Genomic DNA, 25,383 nt, shown 5'->3' on the forward strand with positions numbered 1-25,383 from the left:
GTGTTTCCTGGAAATGTGTGCTGCTTTAGTCAAAAAGGTGTTTCCTGGAAATGTGTGCTTGTGTGAGTGGCACAAAGGGACTTGAAATCTAGATGCTAGGATCTACCAGCAGTGGATGTTGCTGTGTTACCCTTTCCTGGGGACTGGGGGGGGGGCATCCCAGCATTGACTGCTCATTGGAAGTGCCCCCTGCCACTGCTCCCTGCAGGGTTCCCCAAGGTAGGGTTTCCCTGGCTGCTGTTGTTGGGATTGGATAGGTTGTGATGACTAAGCAGCCCAATCCTATCCACACTTTCCTGGGAGTGAGCCCCATTGACTCTAATGGGACTTACTTTTGAGTAGACATGCATAGGATTGGGCTGTAGCTCCTTGCACAGGCTGACATTGGGTCAGACTAGGACCAACATCCGGTTTTTGCCCTAATATTAATTGGTGGGCTGTCAGGGTATCCATGGATGCTGGCGGAGTTACTGGGAGGGTTGCACCCACATGGAGTTGCCCAGGTTTTTGTTGCCCCTTTTGTGCTAAATGTGCTTAGAATATGACTGATGTAATGCTGATACAGCAGGTATGTCAGTGCAACTTTGGCAACTGCACTATTAGGGGCACAATCCTAGGCATGTTTACTCAGAGGTAAGTCCTATCATGTTCAGTGGGGCTTACACCCAGGAAAGTGTGGCTAGGGCTGCAGACTAGATGGGATAAGAAGGCAACAGCTCTTTTCTTTTGTTCTGATCAGATTGCAGCAGCTGTTATTCAAAGGTTTGCTGCCCCTGGACTTGAATGTTCCATTATCTATGGCACTATCTATGGCATTATCTATGACACTTGTTTCTGTCGCACACATGGAAATGTGTGTTCACACGTGCATTTCCATCACCATGGCATGTGCATAATAGTTTTTGCAAAGTGTGTTAAGAGGTTTTCAAGTTCTGGAATGGGTGGATAAGTCATGTAGGCTTCAATACTATCCACAATTAACTGGGAGAAAACTCCATTGACTATAGTGGGACACACTTACCTGGGAGTAAGTCCCATTGAACTCAATGGACACTTACTTCTGAGCAAACACACAAGGATTGGGCTCTAACTCCTCTTAGCCAGTTCCATGTTTCTCAGTATCTAGCCCCACTTAACTGGGAGTAAGCACCATTGACTATAGCGGGACATACCTACCAAGGAGTAAGTCCCATTGGGAGTAAGTCTCCTTGAACTTCAGTGAGACTTACTTCTGAGCAGACATGCATGGATTGGGCTCTAACTCCTGTTAGCCAGCAGGCAGCCCAATCCTATGCAGGTCTACTCAGAAGTAAGTCCCATTAGAGTCAGTGGAGTTTACTTCCAGGAAAGTGTGGAGAGGATTGGGCTGTGAATGTCTCTCAGGCTGCAGTCCTATCCACTTACTTACCCGGGAGTAAGCTCCATTGACGATAGCGGGACACACTTACCCGGGAGTAAGTCCCATTGAACTCAGTGGGACTTACTTCTGAGTAGACAGGCGTAGGCTGGTGCTGACCCCTGTGGGCTGGGGCCATCCATCGGGGTGCAGGTGTTCTCGGGAGCCAGCCCCGGAGGGGGAAGAAAAGGGGGGCGGGGCGGGGTCTGGGCAGCAGCTGCCCGGGAGCAGCTGCCCTCGGGCTGGGCGAAGACAGACGGGCCGGAGGGAGCGGAGCTAGCTGGCTGCCCGCGCCTGACCCCTCCTCCGCCCCGACGCGACTCCCCGCCCGCCCGGGCTGTACCGGGAGCCGCAGCATGGCGTCCAGCGAGGAGGACGGAGCCGGCAACGGCGCGCCAGAGGAGAAGGAGAACGGCAAGCGACTGCCCCGGCGTCGGGGCGCGGTGACCACCGCCTGGCTCATCTTCTACAACATCACCATGACCGCCGGGTGGGTGAGGGGCGCGCGGGTGGGCGCCTGGGGAGGGGCAGCCCCCGGAGTCCCGCACACTCCCGCCCCCCCCCCGGGGTGGGGAGGCAGGGATGCTCCCCCCGTCCAGGCGCGTGGGGGGCCCGGGGGCTGGGAGCCCGCTCCGCAGAGGGGAAGGGGAGGCTCGGAGCCGGGGGCTCAGCCCTGCCCGGCTCGCCTGCATGTCCAAATACGGTGCAGCCAGCCGAGCGCGTCATCCCTCCAGCCCGCTGCAGAGGTTAAGTATAGCCCGAGCCCGGAATGCCGGCGGGGGGTGCCCGGGGGGCGGCAGACTGCTTCCCTCGGCAGAACCGCACTTGCACGCTCAGCCGCTGCTTCCTTCCAGGAGCTCGTCCCAGCCAGGCGCTCCTCCCACCGCCTACTGCACGAGCCCTCCCCCGTTGGAGCACCTGCTGCCCGCTGGGCGAGACTGCAATCCTGTCCACACTTTCCTGGGAGTCAGTTTCCTTTATAGTGGGGCTTACTTCTGAGTAGACAGGCACAGGATTGGGCTCTCAGGCTGCCCTCCTATCCACACTTTCCTGGGAGAAGCCCCGTTGACTCTAATGGACTTGCTTCTGAGTAGACAGGCACAGGATTGGGCTCTCAGGCTGCCCTCCTATCCACACTTTCCTGGGAGAAGCCCCGATGACTCTAATGGACTTGCTTCTGAGTAGACAGGCACAGGATTGGGCTCTCAGGCTGCCCTCCTATCCACACTTTCCTGGGAGTAAGCTCCATTGACTCTAATGGACTTGCTTCTGAGTAGACATGCCCAAGTTTGGGCCAGCAACCCATGTGAACCTGGACAGCACAATGGCCAGACTCACCTGCACCCCTGTGTGTGTGTGTGTACACACCTACGGCTTCCTATTTTGTGCATCTTCCATAGCAAAAGCCCTTTCCACCTGGGGCAGTGTTTCTCAACCAGTGGTATGGGTACCACCAGTGATGCTTGAGGTGGTATCTGGTGGTCCTTGCAGGAGCCCAGACCCTGCTCAAGACCAGGAATGTGACACAACAAACAGTCGTAGGACGGTTTTTCAGTGCTCAAAAACTCCCTCCCATCCACCTAAGCCTCTTACTGGTGTTGATAGTGTTGTATCTGATTTCAACTGTCTCATGCATAGGCCCCAGCGACAATGATACACGCATTTATCTCAGTCTACACATGGGTTTACACTGATGTTTTCAGCACAGAAGTGCATTTTTTGTAAGGTGTGAACTGTCCCAAATTGCCCATCCACATAATGGTGTCCCGTAGTCATGATGCAAGACTGTTGTGCTCATACAGGAATAGGGGAATTTCCCCAACAAGAGAGCAGGCATTTTCAGAGGCTTGCTCTGAAATGTCTTGTGCAGTTTCCCAAACTTTTTAGTGCCGGAACCCACTTTTTAAAATGACATTCTGTCAGGAACCACCTAGGTTTGCCAGACTTTTTTTAAAAAGGAGATCTCAAAAGAAATAATATTTATTTGTAAGTAATAATAACCCGAAAAATGATCCTCACACATTTATCTCCCTCTATTTACACAAGCTCACAAACTGCAGGAGCTGAGCTCTTTGCAGGGTAATTAGCAGCTACAGTATTTGATTTTTGAAGATCCTCAGGGCTTGAGGCAATTAGTTATCTGATCTTTCCATCACCCTTTGGGGACCCACCAAAAATCAGGTCTCAACCCACCAGTGGGTCTCAACCCACAGTTTGGGAACCACTGCTTTAGTGTGATTGCACTGCCTGTGCAGATTGAGTATTCCTTATGCAGACTGCTTGGGACAGGAAGGTGTCTGGATTTTGGATCTGGATTTTGTAATAATTGCATAAATATAATGAGAAATACTTTTCACTGTTACCCATTTGGGAGTCTGCTGGCCTGATTGACATTTTTCAACCGTTACAATCCGGCTCGTCCTCTCAGGTCATCAGAGAAGGCCTTTTTACAAGTGCTGCCACCTAAGGAGGTACGTGGGGCGGCGGCAAGAAACAGGGCCTTCTCAGTAGTGGCACCAACGTTATGGAACTCCCTTCCCCTTGACTTAAGAATGGCTCCCTCTCTTGAGACTGAAGACCCTGCTGTTTAAACAAGCCTTCTGACTTCTTGGCCTTTTTAACATCTTTTGTACATCTTTTAGTTGTTTTTTTTACAGGCCTGATTCCTCTATGAACTGCTGTTTTATGCTCTTTTTATTCTGACTTTTATCTGACTACTGTTTTTATGGTTTCTGTTAATGTGTTTTTAATATGTTTTTATCTGTTTGTTAAATTATGTTTTTATCTGTTTTTAATATGTTGTAAGCCACCCTGGGTCCCTTTAGGGAGAAGGGCGGGGTATAAATAAAGTTTATTATTATTATTATTATTATTATTATTATTATTATTATTATTATTATTATTATTATTATTGCCTGTACAGTCTGTACCTGCACTGTGCATGGGAATGAGCTCAAGACCTTTTAGTATTTACACTACAGAAAATAAGACTTGGACAAAAATGTCTGGATTTCAGAATAGCCTGGATTTGGATGTTGGAATAAGGGATAATCTGCCTGTATTGGTGTGTCAACTGGCAAGCAACAGTACTGTCACAAGTGCCCTTTATATGTGGAGAGCAAGAATGAGAGCAGTGTGTGTAGAATGTCACTCTATGGATGAACTGTGTGGCCAAGAGTTACAGAATTTGATGGGGAGGAGGGAGGTATGGTCTAGAGCGGTGTCATTTTGTGCTGCATTCTTTTTTTCATTCATCAGTTGTGGATCATCAGCTCTGGAAGAGGTATTTGCCTCTTGCTTTTATTCGGGAATATTCAGCTGCATACAGTTTAAAAATCATTAGCAATGAAATCCTTAGTTTTTTAAATCCTACTGAATGTTATTGAAAGGTTGTGTTGGATTATGGTTGCGTGCGTATTTGATTGCTTGGTTATGGGGATTATGTACAACTGCTGGTCCAAGGCCTCTTGGTAAAGGTTAAAAAATGAATAATGAAGCCTGAGATTTCTGGATTTTGAAATGGTCTGATTCAACTTCTGGTTGAGCCTGGCAGTAATTTCTAAATATTTTGCAAGGGGACCTACCTGTAGAATCTAGCTGGTTTGATAGTTATCTGAAAATGAAAGCTTTTGTTGGTGAACTTCAATGGCCATGCTTTTTGAAGGATGAATAATACTAATGTTTATCTGCCATCACAGTCTTCCTGTTGTATAATATCACTAGCAGAAAGGAAACCTCTCATGTCACCATCATAATAATGAATTCTCACAATGGTGTCATCCCCACTTATCTCCCCATACTCACATCTCAGTACTTACCTGTCTGTAGTCTTCACTCAGCTAGCTCCATCTCTCTCAGATGCTATCATTCCATTATGTTCCTAGGTTGTCACTTCTCATTCTGTTCAAATCCCCCCTCAAACCCCATCTTTTTGGGGAAGTCTTTGGCCCCATTTCCTTTCCTCATACTATATGTTTGCTTAACCTAAGTAAGCCTATGTGATAAATTGCATATTCTTCCCAGCTGTTTTTCTGCATCAATTTCCTTTGCATGTCCCTCTTTTAGACTCTGAGCCTTTGGGGCAGAGTCCTCTTCATTCTCTGTAAAGTGCCATGTACATTAATGGCATTACATAGGACAGGAGTGTCAAACTTCAGGCCTGCGGACTGAATGCAGCCCCTGGAAGCAATTTATTCAGCCCTGTTATAACTGGGCTCTCTCATATCTTGAAATTATGAACAAGATTTGCAAATTTTTCTTCTGTCATTTGTAGCTCCTGAGTTTCTACGTGAGAACAAAGTGCTTATTTCTGACCATCACCTGCTTAATGATGTCACTTTCTGTTCAATTGTGTCATTTCCGGCCCTCAGCAGGTGCCGTGAATGCTAATTTTGGCACTCTGACTTGGTGTGTGAGATGTGTGTGAAAGTAATCAAATAACTGAAGGACCATGTGTGTGTCCTTATTTTTAAAGAAAAAAAAACATTGTTTTCTTTCTCTGTTCAGGTGGCTGGTGTTGGCTATTACCATGGCGCGATTTTATATGGAAAATGGAACACACAAAGGTTTATACAAAAGCATTCAAAAGACACTTAAATTTTTCCAGACGTTTGCATTGCTTGAGGTAAGTTTTTCAGTGATGTGATCCATTTGGCCTGGGCAAAATGATCTTAATAATTGAGGATGAACAGACATTTTTTAAAAAGTGTGTCCATGGTCCAGATAATAGAAATTCCCAACTGTTCTTTCAAGGGTGTTCTAGCCTGAAGGAAGGAGACCTAAGACTGGTCTGCACAGATGGGGTTGTACTCAAAGGAAGTGACTCCTGACTAAGCACCACTGGAATTAGTCACAACTAACCTGTCTCATCAATTTCACTGATGTCTAGTCAGGATTTGCTTTCTTTGACTACAACCCATTGACGTCGTAAACTGACTGCTTCTGGTGTTCTTGAAGCCACTGCTAAATCCTCAGCCAAGAAGTGTTTGTGTCAAGGTGCCATTTGTATGATTCAGCACCTCCACCTGGGGGCTGTGTACATGCAATGACTATGATGCGCATGGCTGTTATGGTTGTTTCAAAGCCATCAAGACCATGTAAACTGTAGTGACCGCGTGTACAGTGCTCATGGGGAAGTGCTAAGTTTGTACAAACCAGCACTTGAGCATGAGTGTCTCAGGGCTTGCCATTTGGCAGGGGCCCTTCAGGCTCTTAAGACACTTGGGTAGGCAGCTGCCAGTCAGCATGAGCCAGCCCATATAGATTTATTCTTAACACCAAGTCATCATTAAGCATTTATCATGTTTTTGGAAATGGAAAGGCCTTACTTCGTGCTGCATCCTGCAAACTACATAGGTTGTCTAGAAGAAATTGAACATAGAAGAAAGGTAGTATATAAATGTTTTAAAAAAATAAGCATGCTTGCAAATTATCCTTTGTTCTCATCCTTCTGTCCCTTATGAACCTTCCCATCCTCTGTTTAATGTAGTTCACAGCCAATCAGCCATTGAATTACTGCTGTTTTTATTTCTATTGTTTAATAGAATTGTTTAATAGAAATAAAATATAGAAATGTTGAGCACAGCAATATCTTGCACTTTCATCTGGTTAGGGACCAGAACATGGATGAAACTAAATAATGGTTGAATGTCAAAGCATAGCCTTACTTAGCTTGCAAATTTATTTTGGTCGGCAAAAAAGAAAAATAGCTAACTATAAGTGAAAGCACATGAAGTGTAAATAAACAGAAAAAAATGAAAAAAATAAACGTAAAAAGATGTTCTGACGCCATGGAAATGCCATGGAAAGTTGAATGAAATTGGTCGAAAGAGGAAAGCCACATGGATGAAATTTGAAATGTGGTTATAACTGAAAATGGCTGAAAGAGCAAAGCAATAAAAGTCAAGGTATTGCTGCATTCCCTTGTGGCAAATCCATGCTCCTCTACAGTTGTATTGGAGTGGTTTCTTCCAAGTGTGATCTCTTAGTGTGATCTGATTCACACCAGAAGGTGTGACTGAAAGAACTATGTGAGTGGGTCCAGTCCCTTGGTTATTCCCAGGTGAGTATTCCCTAGGCTGGAGGAAGAGAGAGAAAGCAAACCACATTGGTCACGATGGAAGTAGGCAATGTATATCCCAAAGTTTGCAGCCTTTCAATTTTATGCTTGCACCAGCTCTTCTGAAGTCCTTATTCTTCCTGCATATAATGGAGGAAATGAAGTCAGAAATGTAGGAAACTAAGTAGGAAATTTTGTCAGGAAACTAAGTAGTCATATAGTTGGCCCAACAGTCATCCATTGGTAGTTCCCACGTACAGTGTTTATATCATTGTACCACTATTTGAAGCAGTGTATTTGTAGTCTGTATAATGTTATTAGAACTCACACTTCTTCACTTAGAAATGCCATTTGCAGAGTGGCAAACTGCACACACTACAGGAGGTTTTTAATCTAACTTACAGATGAGGTTTGCAAAATAATTGCATTTTGTAAGCTGCAAAAAGTTCCCAGTACATTACAGGTTATTGATTTGATATACCTGTGATTATGATGATTATACTATTTTATTTATTACACTTTTATTCTGCTTTTCTTCCAAGTTGCTCAGGGCAGCATACATTGTTCCCTCCTCCCATTCTCTTCTTGCAACTGCTTTGTGAGATAGTTTAGGGCCAAGACGATGCAACATTATTTTTGGTTTAAATGCCAGCATCGCAGTGGCTATCTCCATGCCTCCCCCCGGCCCATCACCTTCATCATTTATTCACACAAAGCAGCTATCTGCATCTTTTCCATAGTTGTAAACTGTTCCACTTGAAATAGCTGAATGGCTCATGCTTGGAGCTGAATGGCTCATGCTTGGAGTTGGGTTGCCTGACTACAGATGTATAACAGCAATCGGTTTGCAGTCAAAAATACTACAAAATGGGCAGTAGCTAACTAGTGGCAGTTCGATAACTAAGGGCCCAATCCTATCCTACTTTCCAGCACCAGTGCAGCTGCAATGCAGCCCTGAGGTTAAGGAACAAATGTTCCCATACCTTAAGGAGGCCTCTGTGACTGCCTCCCCACCACAATATGCAGTGCATGCCCCATTAGCATAGCTTTACAGGCACTGGAAAATTGGATAGGATTTGGCCGTAATTCCCCAGTTAACTAGTGAGAATTCTACGGTTATTTAAATGGAACTGAGGAAGACCTTGCTCTTAGCAGGGTAGCTAAAAGTGTGATCCTCTATGCACTTTCCTGGAAGTAAGTCTTGCTGAATACAGAAAGACTTACTTCTGAGTAAACCTGCATAGGATCGCATTATAAGAGAGTCTGTTAAATGGTAATGCCACTTATATTCCAAGCTTTTTGATCTGTAGCTGGAAAGAATGAAAGATAGCTGCTTCTCCTTTCCTGCCCCAATGCATGCAATCAGTGGTGTTGTGGGGGTGTGTGTGTGTGGGCAGTACCAGGTGACACACATGGGTGGGGGTGACACCACTGGCCAAAATTTTGATTTTTTTTTTTTGAATAATACTGTCATGTTATATACCATTCAATGTGGAATTGCGTGCAGAATGCAGTGAAACAAACCGCCTTGAAATACATCTATTCTATCAAACGTTATAGCAAAAAAACCCAGCGGGGCAATGGTATGTCACCACGCCCACCTCCCAGGGTACTGTCCCGCTCACTGTATTGGTAGAGGTCCATCATGGGGGTGACGCACTTGCCTCCCACACCAGGTGACGCAAACCCTTGTGGTGCCATTGCATGCAATTATTATTAGTATTTTGAAGCACCTATTGTAGTGCTAGGGGTAGAACTCACTTTGTCATGTTCACCCCAAACTGGGTGGTAAACACATTTCTTGTGCTCATCCTTTTCTTCATGTATTCCTTGTGTAGCTTGAATTCCCACAGTGGATGTTAACGTGGACCAGAGATATTCTGTAAAAAGTTAAACAAAATTCGTTTTTGTTTGTGTACTTGTGTACCTCTGAACATCAGCCAGGCATTATTGGTTTTGGCTGTTGCTGTCCGTGGAAGACATCTGTGAACAAAAACTCAGAACGGGACTGGGTTGATAACTGAACAGCAGAACTGAACAGATAACTGTTAAAACAACAACAACATTTTTTTAATGTTACCATAAAGCCAGTTGCAATACTCAACTTTTAATTTTTTTCCTCTCTTGATCTTTCTTTTTAACTTTGCAGGTACTCCATTGTGCAGTTGGTGAGTCCTTGTTTCAGTTTCTTAATTGACTAAGCAAAATCCTGCCCTGTAGGACAAAGATGACCTATTTCTCTCTTTAAGGAGTAGTGCACACCTCTGTGCTTGTGACTGGGGTCCAAGTGAGTTCCAGAATCTTCATGGTGTGGTTTATTACACATAGTATAAAGCAGGTAAGTGTCAGAAAAGAAAGCAGTTTTTGTGGCATCCTGTTCTTTTTTTAAAAAACTCAGCATAGGCCCATCTTCACCCAGCCATGCAAGAGGGCAGAGAGTGACTGTAACTGTGCACACAGCTCTGCAGGCAGAACTTAAAAGTTCCTCCTTTGCACCTGCCTTACACGTGGGTGATGAGGACTTAAGGGCCATTGGAGATGGATATCTGAGCTGCACTGGCTTGTTGCCTGGTTTGCTCTGTCTATGAAACAAGATCAAAGGCTGACGCTTCGCTTCGTCCATCTATTCGCCAAGCTGCCAGCCATTCCTGTTTCGGGGAGAGCTTAAAATTAGTCCATAGTGAATGAGCTAAGTGGAAATAAACTTGAAGTTGCATTCATATGAAAAAATGCACAAGTGTTTTTTTGAGTTTGTGTTCAATTCCATTTTTCTTAAAAAGTACTTGTAACAAGTGCTGGGCTGTTCTAGTAATTATAATAAAAGTTTCTACCTTACGTATTAAAGCCCTCTAGGTAAAGGCTGTAAGTAGCAAACGCCATTAAGAGGTTTATCACAAAATGGATTTGTAGTGGAGCATGCAATTTAAATGTTAATCTTTAATATACTGTACTATAGAAACCTGCCTGAGAGAACAATGCAGTCTAGCAAGCCATAGATGAGCATTCCTGTGATCTTAGAGGGCACTCCTATTTGCAGAGGATTGTGAGGAAAAGAGGTGTTTCTTTTAGGTAATTTAATGGATCCCTGCAAGTGGTTAGATTAAAAAGATGTTGAAAAAAATGAATAATTTTCACCAGCAATAAATTGCAAGCATCTATGGTATTCATCTAGGAGTTGTAAAGAAACTAAGATACAATATTTCAGATTAATTGTGCAGGAACAGCCCAAAGGTGAGCCCATCAGCCCTGAAAAGTTGGTTAGGTTTGGGCTGATAGTCTCCCTCCTAAAGCGTTCTGGCTGACTGCTTCTCGTCTTCCTCCTCTAGCGTTCTGTAGCAGGAAGGGCTGCAAAGAGAGGCACATCCTTCCTGTTAACTATGTTTCTCATCTGTCTTTCTTTGTAGCCTTTCCTGTTACAGTTGTATCAATGCTGGAATGTTAGTTAGGATTGGGCTGTGAGCATGTCATATTTCATACCTAAGCATCTAGCTCAGGGGTGTCAAACTTGTTTCATACTGAGGGCCGAACGGCATTCATGATGCCTGCTGATGACAAGAAGTGATGTCATTAGGTAGGAAGTGATGTCATTAAACAACTAATAACCAAAAATTAACACTTTTTTCTCATTCATTAACTTCAAATGACAGAAGAGAAAACACACAAATCTTTATCATATTTCAAGATATGGGAGAGCCCAATTTTCGTAGGGGCTGCCCTTTTAACACCTCAGCACTGCTTAGCAGCTGAGAGCCTGAGGGCCGGATAAAAAGCTTCCGTGGGCCGCGTCCGGCCACCGGGTCTTCTGTTTGATACCCCTGATCTAGCTTGTAGGAATTGGGGATCAGCAAAGAATTAGTCACAGGTATCCCCAAGTATCTGCTGATCCGGTTCTCCATGCCCCCTCCATGCCATCACCTTCGTCGTTTATTCACACAAAGCAGTAGGTAACTTGCTTTTCCAGGATGCTATAAGCTGAAACCTTATAGACAGACAAGCAGGCAAGCAACCTGCATGCTAGAGGGGACATTGGGGAATGTTAACAAGAAACGTTAACTGCTTCTGGTGATACCGGGAGATGCCTGTACTTACAAAGTATGTCTTTTCAGAATCCGTCACTGGCTTGAATAGCAGCACCTCTTCAATAATTCTTGTGAAATCCCAACTCTTGCTATAACAGCCACTACCTGGAAAGTTAAAGCTTTTTAAGTCCAGTTGACTTCATTGGGAAAATCAGCATGTGCTTAACCTACTCCCCATTGGAAATCAATAGAATTTTAATAAAAGTCATTAACTTGGCAGTATGATGTCAAATCTTTGCTGTATCACTTTCTAGTGTACAGAGTGCTATAATATTTCTGGGGTTTTTTTTAACTCCTCATAATATGTCCTATAATTTATCTCATAAAACAGCAAGTTATTTTAGTTTCAAGTGAACTTTTATTGTAAAGCTCTGGATGTGTAAGGCCTGAATGAATCCCAACATTAGGCCTAAGCTCCCAAACAGGGCCCTGTAGAGCTGGGTATAGGCCTGGGCTAGATAGGAAATATAGACCCCATTTCAAGCTGCACTTTTCAAATACTTATGTAATCAATGCGTATGGGTATATACATGTACACGTGGTTTGTGTCGGGAAACCAGAAGAGCCCCCCCTTTTTTTTTTACAGTCTTGCAAGCACAGGGAGCCCTGCAGAGAGCCCCCCAGACCCCCCAGGATTGCAGCCCTGGCTGCAAGTAAGTAGGAAACCCCCCTGCCTGTCCCTTGCCCCTCGTGCCCCTTAAAGGGGCATTGGCCAGTGCTTCCCAGGCTGGTGGGTCGCAATCCACCAGTTTGGGAACCACTGATTTAGAATGTTGTTGTCTTGGGTTGTCTATTAAATACTTCAACAAGCCATTAACAAATATTAAACACATCTTAATAGCGTGGGAATTCCCACACACTTTCTTTGTCCAATTCACAACTCATGAACATCATCAAAAGTATAAGCATCCAAATATTCAACACCAAACATCTCGTCAAAATTTTTGTGTACCCCCTTGTTTTCCATGCATTGTCACTTAAATTTAGCAGTGTTGGGTTCTGTTATCTGCATATATTTGTTTATTTTAAATCTGTATTAATCTTCTTTCAAATTTTAATATTTAGTGCTAAAGGATGCCCCTTAACTCTCTTGGAGTAGGCCCCCTCAAAATCAAAAGGCCCATGCCAACTGCTCCCCCTCTGATCTGGCCTGCTCCCAAATCCTTGGTTTGTGTTCTGAACCATTAAAAAAAGGTAGGAGCCAATAAACTGTCTCACCAGCAGATGGCATATTCCTGTCTACTGATGTGGTATAATGAAAACAGTCTCATTTCTTCATCTATCTAAACAGTCTTTTTCACATGCTTGCATGTGAGAGCTCTTGGGCTTATCTTGTCCTTGTCTTGCTGTCTTCTATGTTGTCTTAGCATGTTTGAGTGCAGTACCAGAAGCATTTTTTCAGTAAAGGGTTGGCTGTTGAATATGATTGTCTGCAATCCTTTGGACTTTTATTCTTATAGGTGCCTTTAAAAGAAATTTGGACAAATTTATGGAGTAGATGAGCCATTGTCCTGATCCAGCAGTGATTTTCTTCTTATGTGGGAGTACAGTAAGTCCTTCTAGACTCAAGACTTCCTTCTGAGTAAATATAAGATGGTACTGAACCCAAACTCATAGGAGCATAAGAACAGCCTCGCTGGATCAGGCCATAGGCCCATTTCGCCAGCATTAGAAATAACTGCCCCTTTCCTAAGATACCTTCATCACTTGTGCAACACTTAGGTTCTCCATTCATACTGAAGAGGTAGTATGGGAGGAAGAACTGGATTCCTGGAAGAACTGGGCAGGAGGTCTGGTCTAGAGGGTAGAGCCTCCATTTGCCTGAAGATTAACATCCACAAGGTCGCCAGTTTGAGGCCACCGGCACCGTGTGACCTTGAAGCAGCTGGCAAGCTGCAGCTGAGCTGTTCCATCTGCTTGGAGCGTGGGAGGATGGAGGCCAGAATGTTAAACCAGATCGGAGTGTAACACCTTGAATGTAGTGGTTCTTGAAAGAAAGAACCTTCTTTCAATTTGTAAAAATCCCTGCGTGGATTTAATAAGCCTGCCTATGTAAACCGCCTTGAATAAAGTCTTGAATAAAGACCAAGAAAGGCGGTATATAAATACTGTATATTATTATTATTATATATTATTCCTGCTGTCATTGGCAGACTAACTAGCATCAGGAAAGTTAGGAGTGAGATTTATGAAGTGTGACTGTATCCGATAGGCTCTCATCTACCCCATATGTGCACAGAGTAAAAAAAAATCAAAATTACAGTTGCACAATCAGGGCCACCAGAAAAGTCACAAACTGCAAGCTTTTGTTTTCATAAAAACCCTTTGACAGGCTGGATGTTAAGCCGAAAAACCCCAACAAAACAAAATAAGAATGAGAGATGAAGGCTGCAAACCTGTACAAAGTACCTGGGAGTAAGCACCACAGATCTCAGTGGGACTTACTTGCTGAGTAGACATGCATAAGATTGCACTGAAAGGCACATTATTGGGCATAATGGAAGAAGCTCCAAAGCTTGTAGTTTGCAATAGTAACATGGAATATAGGAGGTGCTGTGCAAAGCTAATTAGCTGAGAGTGTAAAGTGTAAAACAAATTTGAGCCTGCGTCCAAAGCTACCATTTTCCCTTTGAAAACATAAAAGCCAGCAATTATTCTGTTCGTTAATCAGAACTGATGGGTCCCTTATAAAATGTAGAGGAGGCTTTTTCTTCCATGGATTCTGTATCTTTTCTTCTACAGGTGAAAAAGCAGCCAAGAGGGCAACTTTGATTGGAAAAATAATCCAAAGGAAAAGTGCTAGGCATTTTCTCATTCTTTCTACAGCTTCTCCAATTAAATCTGTATCATCCATAATGGCATTTCAGTACTTATAAACAACAAAATTTTGGAACACGGCTTGTGTGTCTTCTGCATCTTACCTAGTTTGGCCTTCATTTTTAAGGCTTGCAATCTTTCTTATACAAGAGCTATAATCCTGTTTTTACTTTGACCAGAGCTGAACTTCTCATTTATCCAATAGCAATGCTAGACGTTATGCTCTGTGCTTTGACCGTGCCGCAAAATAGTGCGTCTGCATCATACTTTACCTTGTTTTGTAAAATTTTAGGCTCTAGCACAGTGGTTTTCAAACATTTAGCACATGGACCCACCAGAAATGATGTCATGACCAGAAGTGACATCATAAAGCAGGAAAATTTTTAACCAATTTTAATTTAATTTAGTTTTAAATTTTTAAGGCTGCAGTCCTACCCACACTTACCCAGGAGTAAGTTCCATTTACTATCATTGTTAAAAGAATATACAGAGTAGCTTGTTAAAAGTACAGATCTGAAACATTTCCTCAAATACAGTCACATACCCTGGTAGCATCAAGTAAAATATATTAAAAATAAAATATTGAAATGAATGGGGACCCACCTGAAATTGGCTCGCAATCCACCTAGTGGGTCCTGACCCACAATTTGAGAAACACTGCTCTTACAAAAACAAAGAGATAATATATTCCTTATTCTTCTAGAATCATCATTTATTGAGAATTTTGACCCTCATTCAGGAACTGAAAGAAACCAACATTTTTTGCTCAGAGTGGTAGTTATCCAAGATAGATTTTGTGATGTTTACAATTGATCACACTGCCCCAAAAGTTCTTATATTTGACAGTAGAAGTCAATATATATAGGCGTGCCCCTTATCTGTGGGGATTCCATTCCGGAAAATGCTGTGGATAGCTGAAACCATGGGTATGGGTGAACGCCCCTCGGCACAGCCTGGATCCTCCTGAGATAAGGGGAACCTGGCTCCCCTCCTGAGATGAGGGGAGCTAGACTCTGCTCTCTTGCAGAGGGGTTTATGAGCTCAGTAGAAGCTACGTTCGTCTGTCCACACATGGCCTTTGCTGGGCTCAGACTGAGCTTGGCAGCTCAAATAACGCAACTTCTGGTTTCGCTGAAAAACTGGAAGTGATGGTTTTAATGCCTTATAAGGCATTGAGAGGTCTGGGGAAACCTTCCAGGCCTCCCCAGTCCTCCAGGAAGCCTTCCGGGCCTTGCCCCTGCTGGGGGCATGTACAGGGGGGGCCCGTGGACCAGATCTGCGGATAACTATATCTGCAGTTACGGGATCTCCAGATACAGGGGGCCTCCTGTAAAATAAAACTCACTGTATATAAAAACAAACATCATGTGTTTACATCTTGTGGCATAAATTTGTACATTTATGATCCAGTCCTATGTACATCTATTCAGAAATAAGTCCTATTAATTTCAGATCAAAGTTAAGTAGACAGTATTAAAAATGGAAAGTAATATATAAAAATCTGTGTTTTTTTTAAACTTGAAAAGTAAAATATAAATTGTGTGTGTAGTCTCAAGGCCTGATTTTTCACAAGTGGGTAAACATCTCTCATTGTTCCTTGACCTCGTGATATTTGAGATGCTCAGCATGTCTGCAAACATTGCCTTTGGATTTTGTTTCTGTGGTGCAGTTTTGTTCAGAAGCAATTGTGGTCTGCTTTTTGTGCACATGTAACAAGGGTTTGTGTTGCTTTATTTCATTTCACAGACTCCTTGGAGCTTTTGTTAGTCTTTAGACGTGGAACTCTGTTACAGAATTCTTCCCATTTTAACAAAAAGAAAATTACAGACTAGTAGTTCCCTTTCTCAGAAGGTAATAGATTCCTGCCCACCTCCTTTGCCAAGTTAAACATTTAATTTTCTATTGCTTGTTTAACTTGCTTTTGATAGAATCTGATGTTTTGAAGTAGCCATTACCTATGGAGGCTTTTTAAAGACTCACAGTGCAATCCTTATGCACACTTTCCTGGGAGTAATCCCCACTGAACAGAGTGAGATCTGCTTCTGAGTAACCTGCATAGGATTGCATTGCTTGACATTTAAGGCACTACAGATGAACATACCTGTCTGCTGCTTATGGATTCTTGTACCATGTTGCACACTTTGAGAGCTCTGACCCTACTCCTGGCTAAATATTCCTCAGAGAAGTTGCTCTAACCAGATCCCTGGTATTGGGTTCCCCTTGCAGCCTGTAGCTGCCTTTTGGTTATGCTGGTCAAAGGGAAATGCTCAAATGTAAGAGGGACCTAAGTTTGTAGGAGAGGAGACTCCACCAAGGATTTGTTAAAAGATGAAATGGAGAGAAGGGCAGTGAGGCCTGATTGAAGTTCTGGGTGAAGACAGAGAGGCAGAGCAAGAGAAAATGCAAACGAGATCTGGCCAGTAGAAAAACACAAGTTTTGTCAATGACTTAAATGCAGCCAGTCTTTTATCCGTAGACGTCTGAGAAAGAATTGCTCCCAACACAATTGGACAAAATAAAGAAGTTAATTGCCAGCATAGAAGAGAGTCACAGCCCAGTGCTATGTTTCCCAGGGCCTCCTGGAGCAGCGGTGCCAAAGCGGCTACTGCTGTATCTAGCAGGCGCCTGGAATCTCCTTGGGGGAAGAAGTTCATCTCCTTCTTCCAAGGAAAGTCTCAGCCCCAGCGATGGGGGTTTCCTCATGTCTGCACTGGCTATTGCTGGCGCAGATGCAAGAACCTCCATATCAAGCCTTCCAGCCTGATAAGGAGTTAAGGATCCAGGGTGCTACCGGTCCAACACCCTTCTGCTCCAGTTCCTCTCCCAGTTTTACCCTTGTTCTGCCCTCCCCCATCCCAAGAGGCCGCACCTCCACCCAACGGTTTCAGTTACCCCTAGTGGCAGCACGTCTTCCCCCTGCCAGTGCTGGGCCAGTGCCTGACTAGCACTAGCCTAGCACTCCCTACTTTCCAAGTGCCAAAAATGTGCCTTATGGCACCCAGTGCCTGCATTCGGTAAGTATAGGATTGGGCCCTCAGTCAGCTGTGGTCCTGTATGTGAATGTTTGCACCTTTACTAGTTGATTTATTCCAAGTGAGCCATTTGTCACCTTGCTGAATCTTTCAGATGTCAAATATCACTGACTGCACAAGAGTTCTTAAAACATTGATTCTGGGGTATTGTCTTGAGAGTGTCTGTTTCAACTTCGTCGGTTCTTTATACCCTTACAGATCCAGAATGAAGAGAGTGTTGTTCTTTTTCTGGTCGTGTGGACTGTGACGGAGATAACTCGATATTCCTTCTACACATTCAATATGCTCAACCACTTGCCATACTTCATAAAATGGGCCAGGTGGAGAATGCCTTGCAGTTTAGTTTCTCATTGTTCCGTGCATTCTTAGTTCATGCATGCTGAATTGGCACAAAGGCAAAACAGGCGGGAGTGTGGCTGATGATGTGATTTGCTTTTAAAATGGTGTTTTTCTGCATAGCATTAGATACGTCTTAAATGTGATTTACTGAATACTTGGTGTGCTTGTGTTTTTAATAAGCCTTGCTGGAAGCATTTGGAAAGTTTCAGTACTGAAGTGTGGAGTGCATGTGAAACTGATAGTTCCCTATTAGTCTTTGCCCAGTGCAACGAAATCGCTGGGAGAGGTCATCTTTGCCTTGTCAACACTGCTCATTCATGTCTGTCTGTCTGTCTGTCTGTCTGTCTGTCTCTCTCTCTCTCTCTCTCACACACACACACACACACACACACACACACACACACACACACAAACAAACAAACTGGGGGAGGGATTAGGAATAATTTTAGAGTGGGAGATCAAATTCAGCAATGTCTAAGAGTTTTGGAATTGTTGACATATGTGAGAGGTGCAAACAACCACAAAGGTGCATCTGAATGAGGCTATCAGTAATTACAAGGCTTTCAAAAGAAGATAGTTTGTTAAAGAAATATAGACAACAAGTCAAAGTCATGTTTACTTACATTACTTTGCTTAAGAGATCGGTTACAGAATTTTAAATGGTTGTAAGTAGAAGAAATACTTAGCAATAGCAGTGTTTGGACAGCAGGAATTAGTTGGAGAAGGTGAGTGAATGAGGCTAAGCTGAGTTTCCTTCCCAGTCAGCCAGTGGAAGAAGGCAACCTAGCCGGACACTTTGAAATAGATATCTGAGAAAGGAGACTTTTAGGAGGGAGAACCAAGAAGGTAGCTCTGAGGCTGAGGACAGCTACCTGAGCAGGAGGATTCAGCAAGTGGCTTCCTGACCACAGGACAGTGTTGTCAAGTAGAAATGTTGAGGCTTTCAGTAGAACAGAAACAGCCACCAAAATGGAGAGAATCTCTACAGGGTAGAGATCACCAAAATGCACAGCAGGATGAACACCTTGGCAAATAGCAAGATGAAGAAAAACTCAGAGTGGCTTCCCTTACTGGGGAAAGAGAGGACCCAAAATTAAGGAGGCTCCTATGGAGAAAGAAGCTTTAAAAACAATCAACATGGACACTTTCAGAGGGTTTAGAAATGCCAGAAACACTCAGTGTGGACACCTCCAAGGGATGAAGAAGTGACCTAAAGGAGGTTTCTACTGGGAAGGAAACCTCAAAGTGCAGCATGGAGCAGGGATGTGCGGTGGATGGAGAGAGCTGAAGCAGTTGAGGCAGAGCCTCCCCACCAGAGTCCTTCGAAAAGCCCATGGGTTATGGGTGTTTGGGTGCCTCACAAGGTGGCAGCACTTTTTGAAGGACTCCGTTGGGGAGGCTCTGTCTCAATTGCCTCACCACCCACCACATGTCCCTGGCACGGACATTTCTGCTGGGGAAAGAGATGTCCAAGTTCTGCTTCCAGAGCAGGGGCACCTCTACATAAAGGAAACAAAAGCATTTCTGGGTAAACAAAGGCATTTGGAGCTTCTTATTGGGTGTGCAGCTTAAGTTTCCTGTCTTTGCAGGAGCACACAAAAGGCTTGATTGCTCCCCAGTTGGAGAAGTTGCACCCAGGCTCCTGGTCTATTGGGTTCCATTTAGACCTTTCCAGTTGTCTCTAAGCTCATCAGTTCTTGGGGTTTCAGGTTCCAAGACTGCCATTTTAGACCTCACCTGTTTTGGTCATGGAATGCACATTGTGCATTGCTTTCTGACTCTGGGAGGGGACTCTCTTTGCCTTTCCCAGCCTGAACCCAAGAAACGAGCTCTTCATGAATGATTGCATTTGCATGCTTTGCCCTGTGTGAAAACTCTTCAAGGTATTGCTAGCCTTCTTGAAAAAGTTTTCCAATGCATAGAGTGATAAGTATACATACGTAGATATTCAAATAGGATGGTTTTTTCAAGACTAACATCTTTGTGTTTTTTTTCTGCTTTGTTAGAAATTGGATCCTGGGCTATAAAAAATACATGCATATTTCATAAGGATACCTCCAAAATACATTATGGGTGCATCTGTTACATGTACTTCCATTGGATAGCATCTAAATTGGGTGTCAAACGTAAGGCCTGCAAACCGAATCCAGGCCCTGGAAGCAATTTATCTGGCCGGCCAGCAACTTATAACTGGACTCTCCCAACTTGATAATCGGGCTCTCTCATATCTTGAAAATTTGCATCCTAATGTGAGAACAAAGTGCTTTTTCTGGCCGTCATCTGTTTAATGGTGTCATTTCTGGCCCTCAGCAGGCACCTTGAATGCTACCTTTGGCCCTCTGTATAAAACAAGTTTGACATCCCTCGTCTAAATGTTTCATTCTTCTTGCTTTCTTCTGGAGTAGGAAGTCCAAACGTTTTTGGCAGGAGGGCGACATCATCTCTCTGACACTGTGTTGGGGGCTGGGGAAAAAATTTACATTTAAAATTTGAATAAACTTACATAAATGAATATATTAGAGATGGAATTTATATGAATGAATGAAGGTCTTGCAATAGCTCAAGGCCTATAAAATGCCTTGCACAAAGCAAGGCTGGCCTTTCCTTCACTACTACTGTTGCTTCACAGATGTGAAGCAGCCCTTGGACCACAGCTTGTACAAGAGGGTGAACAGTCGCACTCATGCTTAGAGCAGTCACATCAGGCCTCTCCACATTCTCCAGCAAGTCTCTGGAGAGCCAGAGGCTCATTGGAGAGTGGGGGCTCCCCGTGGCTGGATTGGGGATCCTTGAGGTCTACAAATGGCCCCCGGGCTGGGGTTTGGGCACCCCTGCTCTGGAGGAAAGGAAGAAACCTTTGGATGCCATCCATTATACCTAAATTCCCAAGAGATAGTCAGTTTAAGCGACTTGGACTGAAATCGTGGGTATACCTCCTTGGCAGTATGTCCTGTTTGATTTAGCATGACTCCTTCTGAGTAAATGTTCAAAGGATTGTGCTATTAATCACTTATATGAGTTGAATGCTGAGATAACAATATGCAGAAAATATTGAACACACCACAGGAGTACACTGCATGTGCTGTTAGTTCAATGGGATGTCTGTGTCCATATGAAATCAGCAAGTATATATAAAGAAATAATTTGAAAAGTAGTAGTCCATTAATTCTTATTGCTAAAGTTTTGTTGAAGGTTTGGGGTTTTTAAAATATATTTGTTCAATATAACATTTTCAGATTCACAGTAAATACTTAGAGCCAGATCATTAGGTGATCTCACACTTAGCTGAGCTTCCCCAGATCAAGACTTGGGGGGAAAAAAAAAGACCACTCACAGCCCAATCCTATCCACACTTTCCTGGGAGTAAGCCCCATTGACTATAATGGGACTTACTTCTGAGTAGACAGGCATAGGATTGGGCTCTCAATTGACAGAGCTCACTCTTACGTATGATATGGCCTTAAGTGTTCTCCCAAAACTAGATTAAGGGGGATTTAAATATCATCCCCAGTAAGAGTTGCTTTATTGTCCCCGGGTAATCACTGCCTTCTGGCAGAAGTAGGGAGGCATGTAACTTTGAAGGATAACAAGTCAGACATGTACTCAATCTGCTGTGTTACTCACATGGACCTCTACCTTTCCAGACAACTTTTCATGCCTCACTTGCACATTGAGAATCCTAGTCCAAGACTCCTGACTCTTATCTGACACAAGAAGACTTAAGAAGAAAACCTGGCTGTTTATAAATAATTTTGGAGCTATTTTATTTGTTTATTTCTCTCTCCCTCCCTCCCTCCCTCCCTCCATCCAGGTACAATTTTTTTATCATCTTATATCCTGTGGGAGTTGTTGGTGAGCTTCTAACTATTTATGCTGCCCTACCCTATGTGAAGAGATCAGGCATGTTTTCAGTGAGACTTCCCAACAAGTACAACGTCTCTTTTGATTATTACTACTTCCTTCTCATCGTCATGGCCTCCTACATACCATGTATGTATCAACAGGTGCATGTTTAAGCGTTTGAGTTATGTTCGACTGTGTGGATTATTATAATAATAATAATAGCCATTGCAAAGCCAAGTGGAATTGGGGGGGGGGCCACACTGTCCTGGGTACCATGCCTTTAGATAGTGCCTTAAAGGGCTCTTCTTAAAGGCGCTTCAGGTTTTTGGTGAAAACTGGAAGTACCTTTCAGTGGCCTCTAAGACACCCCCCTCAGTGTATGGGTATGCAGTGTGTGGGGGGTGTTAACAATTCTGTTACCTCAAAATTCGAGATGCAGGGGCACCAGGATGTAGATGTCTCCCTGAGACATTTGGTGGGCTACTGTGAGATACAGGAAGCTGGACTAGAAGGGCCTATGGCCTGATCCAGCAGGGTTCTTCTTATGTTCTTATAATTTTGGGGGGGAGAGGGAGCTGGATTTGGTGGACCAGTTATTTCGGTTGGTGTAAGGCAGCATCATATATTTTTTGCCCGTCTTCCAAGAAGCTCAGTGTGGGCTACAATAGATTATCCTTTGGTACCCAAACTGTGGGTCGGGACCTACTGGTGGGTTGGGACCTGATTTTGGTGGGTCGGGACCTGATTTTGGTGGGTTCCCCAAAGGTGATGAAAAGATCAGGTAACTAATTGTCTCAAGCCCTGAGGCTGTTCAAAAATCGGACACTGTAGCTGCTAATTACCCTGCAAAGAGCTCAGCTCCTGCAGTTTGCAAGCATGTGTAAATATAGGAAGATGAATGTTTGAGGGTCTTTTTCTGGTTATTATTACTTATAAATAAATAAATAAATAAATAAATAAATAAAATAGTATTTCTTTATAGAGTTCCTTTTTTTAAAGTCTGGCAAGTCTAGGTGGGTCCTGACAGAGTGTCATTTTAAAAAGTGGGTCCTGGTTCTAAAAAGTTTGGGAATGACTGGATTATCCCATTTTATTTAATCATAGAAGAAAACATAGCCAGGGAGACAGACCAGGGACACACTACACTTGCTCCCAGTGTGGAAGGGATTGTCACTCCCAAATCAGCCTTTTCAGTCACACTAGACGCTGTCCCAGAACCACCATTCAGAGCGCGATACCATAGTCTTTCGAGACTGAAGGTTGCCAACAACAAGAAGAAAATAACCATTTAATTAACTCACTTTTCATTTTTTCACAAAGAGAATACTCCTGTCAAATAGTAATGAATAGTCAACTGAAACAATTTCCAATTTTCAGGGAGGGTTGCGATCATTTCTCCTTATGTCATCCTCCAGTTCTCTATGCTACACTGTCATGCCTCTCTTGTATATTTGACATGGTACTCTCTTTCATTTCTTTCTTAACAGTGTTTCCACAGCTGTACTTTCACATGTTGCGCCAACGAAGGAAAGTGCTTCATGGTGAAGTGATTGTAGAAAAGGACGATTAATACAACCCTGAAATCAGGTGCTTTTTTCGGAGTAACAAACCAAAACCGTAACATGTTGCACGAGTCCAAGTTTGAAATCCTGGAACAAGAATAGGCTGTGCACAAAACCACTCTAGATCATGTTATTGTGTGACAGTAAATGTTTTCAGACCTCACTTTCCAACTTTGCATTCATCTTTGTGGAAGTTTCCTCCTCTGCTTTTAGACAAATGATTCCCCCCCCCCCCATGTTTTGATAGATGTGAATTGAAACATATTGCAGTCCTATGGGCTATTGAAGATGCTTTTGGCAATCCTTCAGTTATAGTGGAAAGTCTTCACCCAGAAAATTAGATCTCATAAATTTGCCATAGCATATCTGGTTAAATTGTGGCTGAGAGGTCTGTCTGCAGGTGAAAGCACTTCTGCTCATGGTTGGGGGTTGCTAGTTTTAACTTTTGGCAATCTACCCTTCTGAGTAGGCACACTGAGTGGGAAAGTGACTTTCATGGGCTGCCACTTCAAAAAGAAGGTGTAAAGCCTCCGTGTGCAAGTAGGACATCACACAACATTTTGCATCCCGTCCAAATCCAGATAATTACAGATCTTGAAACGTTTGAACAGTGATTATTTTGTATGTTACCATCTTGTGACTAAAATGTTCAGCTGTTGAATGGTTGTGGGTCTATACACTTCATAAATTCTAAGCTTGAGAGATAATTAATTGGGATCATGTCAGAGATTGCACAGAATTTTAAAGGTCATCATCTTCTAGAAACTGCGGTGTTCATTTTAAAAACCGAAGGTAGAACTGGGCTCCATTTTATGTACAGTCCCAATTTTAAAAAGCTCTCTGGAAGCAGTTGCCTATTTTTTAAAAAAGTAATATCTTCCATATCCAAACATATTATGATCATAGAATAACATTTTAAAGGTAAAATTTCAGCTATTGAGAAAATTATTGTATAGCCTGAGGTTTTGTTCAATTTTATTTTTAAAGTGTAGGTGTAGTTTTGTATGTAAAGGTGTAGAACAGTATACAGAAACTTCTGCAATCTGAGGTAAATGAAATTTTGGTTTGTTTCATCATGGAAGGCCTGTTTATCTCAACCCTGCCAGCTACAAGAAAAACTTCATAAGACAGGATTTCAAATCACCACAGGACATCACATGTTGTGTCTGCCCAAAAGGTCTTTGGATCTGTATTTTTTTAAAAGCATCCTACTACATGGCAAGTGACTTTTGGAAAGTGAGTGTGTGTTGTTCAAAGGAGGGGGAGAAAATTCTTTGGATGCCCCCCCACCTCTCACTCACCCACACCCACGATATGCAATAATACATGTGTAAAGCAAATACAGGGAACTATTAATACTTTGTGATAAGGCATCAGTTCCTTGTATTTGCAAGCCCTGGTTCCAGAGGATCAGGAGACTTTCCGCAGCAGCTGTGGGCAGGAAGAGAGAAGTTTGCAGATAAAGGGCATGTGAAATTGGAAATTGCCTTTCTGTACAAACAGAACTGATGCTGGCAGTGGAATTTTTGGATATACACCATGATATGGTGACTAGAACTGGCTGTGAAATCTTTCTTCAAATGTATTTCAATGTATATTTGCAGAGTTGAAGCTGAAAAATGCATCAAAGATACACTTTAACTGTAAATGTGTTTCTGGTAATTACAAGAACTTTATTTCAGTGAGGTTTTTTTCTTTTTTACGACAAAGTGATCAAAGGTGCTCTAACCATGTTTTCATGTTACATAAAGTTGAAGTACTCTAACATAGTAACATAGAAAATCTCTCGGTCATGTTTAGATTAAAGCTCTTTTAGTTGGATAGTATATACAGATACGTACATATTTGCAATAAATGTTTAATCCAAACTTTTAGTTTAAAAAAGAAAAAGCAAACAACCTGAAACAGTTACAAAATATCAAGGCAGCTCTTTGGTATATGTTTCTGAATTAGTGCAGAGAACTGTATGGGAAGATCCACTATTTGTCCACGGTGAATATTGTTGCCTTTTAGACTTGCCTCTAAGTAATCAGTGCATATAATATGCCTTCTCCTGCATTTTTTGCTGATCTCCTTTGATCTGCTGCAACTGTTCTTTAAATACAAATACTTGGTTCTCATGTATGCTGTCATTTTGCCTGTTGTCATACAGTAAATAAGGAGCTAGCATAGGGTATTGTGTTTTTTGTTTAACCATTTTGTACATCTAATATTAAACAATACCACTACCTGAAATCATGATTTCTGATTTTCCACA

At 43.0% G+C, this 25,383-nt stretch overlaps 1 protein-coding gene across 1 annotated transcript; it reads left to right on the forward strand.

Moving 5' to 3' along the window:
- The first annotated feature begins 1,709 nt into the window (after positions 1-1,709).
- On the forward strand, positions 1,710-23,509 carry HACD1 (3-hydroxyacyl-CoA dehydratase 1). The gene is made up of 7 exons (XM_066627879.1): positions 1,710-1,886; positions 5,903-6,020; positions 9,604-9,622; positions 9,704-9,792; positions 17,581-17,702; positions 21,533-21,711; positions 23,052-23,509. The coding sequence occupies exons 1-7, from the start codon at positions 1,753-1,755 to the stop codon at positions 23,132-23,134; spliced, it is 744 nt and encodes a 247-aa protein (XP_066483976.1). The 5' UTR covers positions 1,710-1,752; the 3' UTR covers positions 23,135-23,509.
- The last annotated feature ends 1,874 nt before the right edge of the window (positions 23,510-25,383 follow it).

The sequence above is a fragment of the Tiliqua scincoides genome, chromosome 5 (assembly GCF_035046505.1).
Source record: "Tiliqua scincoides isolate rTilSci1 chromosome 5, rTilSci1.hap2, whole genome shotgun sequence".
Taxonomy (NCBI): Eukaryota; Metazoa; Chordata; class Lepidosauria; order Squamata; family Scincidae; genus Tiliqua; species Tiliqua scincoides.

Excerpts from the sequence above, each read along its gene's own strand:
- HACD1 (XM_066627879.1), top strand. The coding sequence starts at position 1,753 with ATGGCGTCCAGCGAGGAGGACGGAGCCGGCAACGGCGCGCCAGAGGAG. Across the intron at positions 1,887-5,902 it reads AACATCACCATGACCGCCGG|GTGGCTGGTGTTGGCTATTA; the intron begins GTGGGTGAGGGG and ends TTCTCTGTTCAG. Across the intron at positions 21,712-23,051 it reads CATGGCCTCCTACATACCAT|TGTTTCCACAGCTGTACTTT; the intron begins GTATGTATCAAC and ends CTTTCTTAACAG.